The 9,354-nt window shown below is 35.4% G+C and overlaps 1 protein-coding gene across 2 annotated transcripts; it reads right to left on the reverse strand.

Annotated features, from left to right (window-relative positions):
- Positions 1-437: 437 nt before the first annotated feature.
- Positions 438-7,514, reverse strand: LOC147842085 (uncharacterized). Of its 2 annotated transcripts, none has more exons than XM_087270653.1 (5): positions 7,293-7,514; positions 6,746-7,171; positions 4,317-4,444; positions 3,128-3,234; positions 438-3,026 (listed from the first exon to the last, which is right to left on the reverse strand). In XM_087270653.1, the coding sequence occupies exons 1-5, from the start codon at positions 7,441-7,443 to the stop codon at positions 2,894-2,896; spliced, it is 945 nt and encodes a 314-aa protein (XP_087126779.1). In that variant the 5' UTR covers positions 7,444-7,514; the 3' UTR covers positions 438-2,893. The 2 variants fall into 2 exon arrangements, with proteins under 2 accessions (XP_087126779.1, XP_087126780.1); XM_087270654.1 differs by having other exon boundaries at positions 706-3,020.
- Positions 7,515-9,354: the final 1,840 nt, after the last annotated feature.

Raw genomic sequence — 9,354 nt, forward strand, 5'->3', positions numbered from 1 at the left:
CACTCTGACTGCAGTCAGCAGAAGAAAACACAGCAGCACCAAACACACTGGAGAGGCTCTGGTGCTTGTCTTTAGCGAACCACTTCCTGATGAAAATCTATATGATGTTATATGTCTGAATGTGCAACTGTAAACTTTGCCGTTTTTATTTGGATGAAAGCTCCAAATAAACTAAATACTGCTTGATTAAATGCATGAACGAACGTGATTACCTGTTTGTTGATGTGGTTGTTGTGTGTTTTTCCTGAAGTCTTGATCTCTCACACAGTTTTACTTCCTGAACAAATGCAAGACTCGAAGCTCAGCTCTGCTCACCCTGTTGGAAATAGTCTTGTATATTTATAGTCCTCAATACTCAGACACTATAAGATCTCAATGAAACTTCTGTGTGTGGCAGTAGTGTCACAATATGGTAATGATACAAAGTCAAATGGATCCAAGTGCAAGTAAAAATTTATTAACAATAAATAGTTCAACAGCAATGCTAACAGTATGCGATAGCAGCTTGGAAGAACAAGACATCAAGGAAAAGCCAGCCCAAGCAGATACTGACAAAACACAGAGAGATCATGAAAATGTGTAATAAACTGACAATGATGACTTGGCTTTCCTATCTTAAATAGATGAGCTAAGTGCCATCAGCTGAAACTGCTGATTCGTCCTACTGATCACATGATGCAAACAAAACACAAAATATTTTTCTCAAAATAATATTTTTACTTTAAACCAGCATTTTTTTCATGTAATGTGATGACATGGAGTAGTATAAACACAAAGAGCTCTCTTTAATGATCTAGGCACAAAGTCAAAAGTGCAGGTTGCAAAAGCATTACGTGTGTGTCCACTTTTGCTACTTTAAGAATGGAAAAATATGCTCTGTGCCATGGCCCATGGTTTAACAGGGTTGTGCTTATTCTCTTGATGAGTTATGGGTATATTTTGAGAATAAACCAATCAGAGTCTCATATCACATTCTATATAAGAGTCAGTTGCGTCGTGCCATGGCACATTTGCAATTTACATGGCTGACTTTGTAAGTGGAAAAACTGAGCACTTCACTAGCGAGAAAACAGTCAAACACACCATCTGCAGCGCGAGGATAAAGAACAAGCCTCCTCCAATTGGCCTTTACCTTCAGTTTCTCTTTTTCATGGATAAGGAAACACATTGTGCGCACTCCAATGAAGACATCCATTAGCTTACATACAGTAATTAATTTTATTTAAGCGCAAAGATTTGTTTCAAAACTATTTATAAATTTAGCTCTAATTTTCAGCAAATGAATAATTGAGCAATAAAAACGAAGCGTGGTAAAGAAAAAAAAAAGAATTATATCCAAACACTCATGCTATGCCCCATATTGTCCAAAACCTGACAGGTGGACAACTCTAAGCTTGTTTTATTAAAACAAATATAAATATGCATATAATAAATACTACTACTAGTAATAATAATAACATTAAATATGGAGGCAGTGGCTTTTATATTTACGTAGAAAACGGTGCACAACTAACATACTCTGCGCAGGACATCAGACCTGCTTTCAGCTGGTCTATTGCACTCTAGACCGGAACACCCATGAGTCCACAAAGTGGCACAAGTTGATATGCTATTTAAACAACGTGGTGGAAAATGGGGAAATTAAGGTTGCGCTAGTTTGAAAATAGCAACACGTCGGGGCAAACACGTCTTGGCCTTTATTGCGCCCGGTGTATGATAGGGCCCAATAAGTCTAATTTTTAACATTTTCTGACATTTAAAATAGGATCCAAATCCCATCATTATCGAGGACTAAAACAACATGGTGAAGGACTGCAGTTTTCCTCGCCTACCAAATTGATTGACAGTCACATATTAACACAACTCCATCTCGCATATACACGAATCTACAAAACAGGACTTGCAAAGAAATAAATTAAAAGATCTGTTCCAACTCTCTGTGATCAGCTGCACCTCAGCGTTAACAACTAAAAAAATAAACGTTTTTACAACTTTAAAACGTTCAAAGCAGAGCATGTTTGTAATAAAGAAAAAACATAGAAAAAATGTGCAAGAAAAAAATAATGTGTGTGTGAGTACTGTGAACTTTGTCATGGCACTTGTGTGTGCATCAGTGATAGGCGAAGTTTGAATAAACTCCAGCACAAATACATCAAATAAACAAACTTGCTATATTTGACTCATGAACTCATAAAATTAATCCTGGATCTGCTTCATTTATGTCTGTCTCTGTGCTGTTTATCTGACTTGACACAGTAGAAGCTGACCCACAGATGGGAACAGTGGGTGGGGTGAACCAGCTCATTTGCATTAAAGGCACAGGCTACAAACACAGCTACACATATTCTGGAAACTATAATAAATGCTCTGATGGGTGTTTTGAGCTGAAAATTTACAGACACATTCTGGAGACACGAAAGACGTATCTTACATCTTATAAAGAGGCTAAAGTAGAAGTATCTGATTAAGAAAAGCTAGTCTATAGTGATGAATGTTCATGGGAGGAACTAGCTTAAATAGTAATTTTATTATTGCTACATCTAGTTATTATATATAACTGATACAAATATGTATAATCATAACTAGTTATGATTGATGATTCATTTTTGCCTATGAGCTAAATTTGTCAGGGGATGCAGTAAGTGTGTGTGTGCTGGTTTTTTGCTGGTGATGATGTTAATTGGCTGTTTAATAGTCCTGTGTAAAGTATTTGGTGCTGCTAAATGAGGGTGAAGCTTAGTGATTCCATCACAAATAATAAAACAGATTTAATTGTCATTGTGTAAATAAAATGTTTTGAATATAATGTTAATAAGACACATTGTATATCTGAATATTAAGAGAAAAAAGTTGGTAATTTAGAGCATGAACAAAAATACAACTTAATGACTTTTTAAAATGCTATTTTCTCACAGATCCACTTAAATTTAGCATCACATGGATAATCGGCCCATCCTGAAGAATGAGATGCAGCACAATTCTCTCTTCTTTGTCCATTGGGTTCAAAGAGTCTCCAAAACCTGAAACTACAGATTAGCATTAGATGTTCAGTTCTGATTTCTGTGTGATATTATTCTGACTGGGAGAATTATTTAGTAGAAGAATAATAATCTCAGCAATTTTTCACCTAGTGGTCATGTTGGTGCCATCAACCCATTTCCAACTGCCCTCTTTAGCGCTGTCAGTCAGACCAATCCAGACCAAAGCACCACCAGATGTTTTCTTAACAAAATCCTAAAATGTTTACAAAATGACATTTTAATCTGCCATTATTTAGCTGCCACCACACAGACTTTATTTATTGTATATAAAAGTATATGAAGCTCCTGATAACTATGTAAATTCCATCTGCTCTTTTCATCACTATCAGACTGTAACACCACATATTTTATTTTGAAATAATACTAAGAAGAAGAACCAATTATATGAAATTGGCTTTGTGTAGCACCCCCACTGTCCAGTTGCAGTACTGCAGTAAAACTCTATGTGATACAAATAATGAGACGGTCAAAGATGAATTGTTCTTCAAAGTCGAGCTGTTCAAGGTTAAACATGACTAACTGCTGTATACAGGGTGTACAGTAACACTTGTAATTCCATGCGAAGCAAAGAAAATAACAACAGTCAAATTTAGTAAGATTAATAGGTGATTTTCTACACACACACACACACACACACACACACACACACACACACACACACACACACACACACACACACACACACATGTAGATTATGAGGACCCTTCATAGGCTGAATCTACTTTATACTGTATAAATCTGTTTTAAAGGTTTGCACTGATTTTATCAGATGAGTGAACTTCTCTGGGTGCCGATCAGAGCACAAATATTATTAAAGGATGAGGAGTCAGGTGGTCAAATTAATGTACTGGATTGTAATAGCAGATTGTGTACCACAAATGTACAGGCAGAAATTAGCTTGTAGGAAAATGACTAACACCTCCAATCAACATCTGCAGCAAAAGACTAATATCGACAGGATTACAGTAGATGTCCTTGATCAGCTCCAACAGGCAGTAAGTGAGCAGCAGACAGCAGTGAATCAACTCTAAGGACTGCAATGGCGGATAACATTTCTGCGATGCCAGAATAAAAGTCTCCTCTCAAATGAGCCTTTGCAACAAAACCACTTATTATAGGACCATATCATACCAGTATCCCTTTTCCCAACTGTCAAATTGAATTATGATAACACAATGCATGTCCTCATAAACCACCCATGTCATACCCATGTCACTGTACAATTGTAAACCACATATACCAGAAAACACGCACACACACACACACTTCACTCACTTGTTCCTCTCTGTTGTTTATAATGATCAGATCTGCTCCTCTGTCTGTACAGTATCTTCTGCTCTCAGACCAGCTCTTCTCCTCAGAGGACATGAAGTAAAAACTGGACTGATAGTAAAACCATCCATCTGTAAACACAACAATGTTAGCATTTGGTTCCCTTCAATCTTAACGGTAACACTTTACAATAACAGAACATGAATATTGATGTATTAATTCCTAAACTAAACATGACTTTATTATAAACTAATGTATAAATGTAAAAGTATGTGCTAATCATGAACTAACTTTAACTAACATGAGTAAAAAACAGCTACCTTAAATCACATGTTAGTACACGCTTGCTTGTTAATTAATGTGTTAATTACCACATTAGTTTATTTTTAATTTAACCATCATGTTAATAAATGTAATGATATCATGACTTTACTTGGAGGGACATAATTTCTTAACTACTCATGAACTCTTTATGCACGTTCATCCAGTGCGTTTACACTGAATAACAATAGAAAAGTGTTCAGTCAACATCAACAGTTTAAACACAGGAGTTCAAGAGTATTTAAGGATCAGTTGATGACGATGTGCCCCTTCAAGTAAAGTCACGACACAATTACACATTAGCAGCTCATGAGTTCATGTTGGTTATATTTATCTTAAACTGCAATGTTAATTAATACATTAAGTAACAGTATGTAGTAACAATTATTAAGGTAGCCATTATTTACTCATGAACTTTTGTGACTCAGGTTGCAGTTAAAGTTAGTTCATGATACTCATCATTAATTTATAATAAAATAATGGTTATTTTACATATTAATACATCATTATCAGTGGTGTAAAGTAACTACAAATACTGAAGTTACTGTAATTTAGCAGTTTTTCTCAGAAATTGTAATTTATTAAGTAGTTTTAAAAATGTGTACTTATACTTTTCCTTCAGTACATTTTAGTGCAGTATCTGTTCTTTTACTTCACTACTTTCCTTCAACCTGCAGTCACTACTTTATTTTTTCTTGTTTATGGGAATTAGAAAATTCAATCCTGTAATTCTTGTCCAATCTAATCACAAATAGAAAATAAATTGCATCATAATGAACTACTTCAAGACATGTGCACTTTACATTGCAGCAAACTGTTTGGAAGCATTAAGTGTGCAAGAAGATGTTCAAAATCTTTTCACGCATTGACCCAGAGAGAGACTGTTTAGATCAGGGATGCCCAAACACAGACTGATTCTCAATTCAAAGATTGCAGAGAACGGACTTGCGTTCTTGTGGAAACCGGTCTTGCCAGGTGTCTTCAGAAGAACGAACTCAGGAGACAACGAGGGCAGAGAATGCATCCTTTGAGAAATGGGATGCTGCGTTCTTTCTGATGGTCACATGACCTTCACGCATTTTAAATGGTAAATTATTTAAACATTACAGCATTTATACAATTTATTGTTTTCCCCCTTTTCAAAATATATACTTTGCATAAAAACATTATCATAATACTCTGCACAATATAAATAAAACTGATTTTAATACGAATTTTAGCAAACAAACACCCTTAATGTGTTTATTCCTTTATTAAGATGTTCATGGTAATGTTTACTTTCACCGTTTCATTTAGGGAAACTCCTGAGGTAAATAAGTTCAATCTCTGAACTTTAATAATAAAACTAGATAAAACGCTGTGCTTCCCACCTCCAGTCACAATGACATCTGGGACTTTCAACGTCCAACTTAAAACAAACCAAATATCAACGTCCAATGATGTTATAGCTTGACGTTGTGTCAACGTTACCACTATAACATCTATCAGAGGTTGAATTTTAGTTGCCATAACTGATGAAAAAATGTCAGTATTTGACGTCAATAGGATTTTGGTTTAAGATGTTGGCTTACAACCTAAGATGGTCACTAACAACCTAAAATCAACCAAATATCAACGTCATTTGATGTCATTATTGGACATCAAAACAATGTTGTCCCTAGACGCTGGCTAGAAATTGAATTTTGGTCACCTGACATCACAACCTAAATCTAACCTTATTTTAACGTCTTGTGACATTGTGTGCCTGCTGGGCAATAACTGATTGCACTACAGAATGTTTCGTTTACACACATCCACAAATTACATGTAAATGCATCAACTTTTAACAGCATAATACTCACTGCTTACTACTCATGAGTACTTTTAAAAGGGCTACTTTTTACTCATACTTTGAGTAATATTTACAACAGGTTCTTTTACTCTAATCACACTACATTTTTAGGCAAGTAATGGTGCTTTTACTTAAGTATGCTTTTTCAGTACTCTATCCACCACTGATCATTATTCATGTACTGTTATTATAGTGTTACCATCTTAACATATTTATGCTAACAGTTTGTAACCAAACCAATATATTTGATGTGTTTAATATGTGATTAGTTCATAATTACCCTGTTCAGAAAGAAACTTCTGCAGGTCATTTTTCTCCTGCTGTAACTGATCTCTTTGTTTCATTAAAGAATCCTTCTCAGATGATAATCTCTTTTCAAACTGATCTTTCTCTGAACTGAAAACTTTGACCCTAGTTAGTAGCTGATCTCTCTCTTCTGTTATATTGACAATGTTAGTTAGTAGCTGATCTCTCTCTTCTGTTATATTGACAATGTTAGTTAGTAGCTGGTCTCTCTCTTCTATGAGGAGAGTTATGTTGATTATTAGCTGGTCTTTCTCCTCTGTGAGAATAGTAGTACTCGTCTCTTGTGTGTAGTTTGTGTAGATGTAGACTCTCAGCACTATGACTGCAGTCAGCAGAAGGAAACACAGCAGCACCAAACACACTGGAGTTCGTCTGGGACTTGTCTTTAATGAACCACTCCCTGAGAAAAATCAACATGATATGTCTTAACATGCAACTGCAAATTTTGCCATTTTTATTTGAATTAATGCTCTAGGTAAACTAAATACTAAATTATTGAATTCATGAATGAATGTGATTACCTGTTTGTTGAAGTGGTTGTTGTGTGTTTGTCCTGAAGTCCTGATCACTGACAACATCTGCACTTTCATAGGTATCCACCATCTCCACATGCTCGCTGTCCCTTCCCCCAGACTCGATGCCCAACACATCTTCATAAACATCATTAGACATTTCTACTCTTTTACAGGCTAATAACCTTAAACTGCTAATACTGAATATTCTTTGTGTGCCTTTAGGTTATGCACCCTTAGCACCAACAACTAAAACAGAGGAAATGAGAGTCTAAATGTGTCAAATTTAAGTCATGTGACATGTGACATTTTTACTTCCTGAACAAATGCAAGACCCGAAGCTGAGCTCTGCTCACCTTGTTGGAAATAGTCTTGTATATTTTAGTCCTCAATAGTCAGACACTATAAGATCTCAACAAAACTTCTGTGTGTGGCAGAAGTGTCAGAATACACTGTAAAAAATGCAAAGCTACACACAATTCAAATTGATTAAGTTAACTAAACACTTTTAACAAATTTATGTAGATTGAACATTAAAAAGAATGAAGTTGTCCCGATGAAATCTTAAGAATTGTGTTCTTTCAGTTTAAATAAGTAGTTTGAACAAGTAAAAATATATATTTTTGAGTGTATGGTAATGATACAAAGTCAAATGGATCCAAGTGCAAGTGTAAATGTATTAAAAATTTAGAGTTCGACAGCAATGCTAACAGTGTGCGATAGCAGCATGGAGAATATAGAATCAGTCATGGAATAAGGAATAAAAACAAGAATTATTTTTTCATGTAATGTGACCACATGGAGTGATATAAACACAAAGGGCTCTCTTTTAACGATCTAGATGCAAAGTCTAAAGTCCAGGGTACAAAAGCATTAAGGGCATGTCTGAATTCACTTTTGCTACTTCAAGGATGAAAAAATCCGCTCTGCGACATGGTGCAAGGTCTAACAAGTTGTGCTTATTCTCTTAATGAGTTATGGGTGTGTTTTAAAAATAAACCAATCGGAGTTTTATCTCACATTCCCTTTATAAGTCAGTTAAATCCTGCCATAAAGCATTTGCTATATACATGGCAGACTTTGTAAGTGGAAAAACTGAATGGTTCACTAGAGAAAAACAGTTAAACAGAGCATCTGCAGCACAAGGATAAAGAAAGAGCCTCCTCCAATCGGCCTTTACTTTATCTTTCACTTTCTCTCTTTTGTGGATAAGGAAAGATGTTGTTCGCACTCAACTGAAGACATTTATTAGCTTACATACAGTAATTAATTTTAAGCACAAAGACTTGTTTTAAAACTGTTTCTTAATTCAGTTGTAATTTTACAGCAAACGAATAAATGAACAATAATAACGAAGTGTGGTAAAAAAAAAAGTGTGGAGTTATATCCAAATACAATGCCCCATATGGTCCAAAACCTGACAGGTGGACAAGCCAGGTGGCAAACACGTCTTGCGCCTTATTGCACCGCGTGTATGATAGGGCCCAATAATTTTCTTTTTAAAAATTTTCTGACATTAAAATAGGATCCAAATCCCAACGATAATGAGGCCTACCACAACATGGTGTAGGACTGCAGTTTTCCTCACCGACTAAATTGATTAACAGCCACGCAAAAAATGATAAAGGAATTGCAAAAAAACTGGGATTAAAAAATCTGTTCCAACTCTCTGTGATTAGCTACACTTCAAGAGTGAGATTTACAAGTTTAAAATGTTCAGCATGTTTGTAACAAAGAAAATACACAGAGGGTATACAAGGCCACTTCAAGTGGATGTGCAAAAAGCATGTGTGTACTGTGAACTTTGTCATGGCATTCATGTGTGCATCAGTGCATCATTTGCTGGAATAAACTCCACTGGAAATACATCAAATTAACTTACTTGCTGTATTTGACTCATAATCTCATAAATTAATCTTGGACCTGCTTCATCCATGTCTGTTTCTGTGCTGTCTATCTCACTTGATGCAGTAAAAGCTGAGGCGTACATGGAAATAGTGGGCGGGGAGAACCAGTTCATTTTCATTAAAGGTACACTGTAAAAACTAATTCTGTAAAATTTACGGTAAAA

The sequence above is a fragment of the Danio rerio genome, chromosome 10 (assembly GCF_052040795.2).
Source record: "Danio rerio strain M-AB ecotype USA chromosome 10, GRCz13ab, whole genome shotgun sequence".
Taxonomy (NCBI): Eukaryota; Metazoa; Chordata; class Actinopteri; order Cypriniformes; family Danionidae; genus Danio; species Danio rerio.

Bases quoted from the DNA above. Each gene is read 5' to 3' on its own strand.
- LOC147842085 (XM_087270653.1), bottom strand. From the start codon at position 7,443: ATGTCTAATGATGTTTATGAAGATGTGTTGGGCATCGAGTCTGGGGGA. The intron at 7,172-7,292 runs GTAATCACATTC...GATTTTTCTCAG, and splicing joins ACAACCACTTCAACAAACAG to GGAGTGGTTCATTAAAGACA. The intron at 3,235-4,316 runs GTGAGTGAAGTG...TAAACATTTTAG, and splicing joins TAAACAACAGAGAGGAACAA to GATTTTGTTAAGAAAACATC.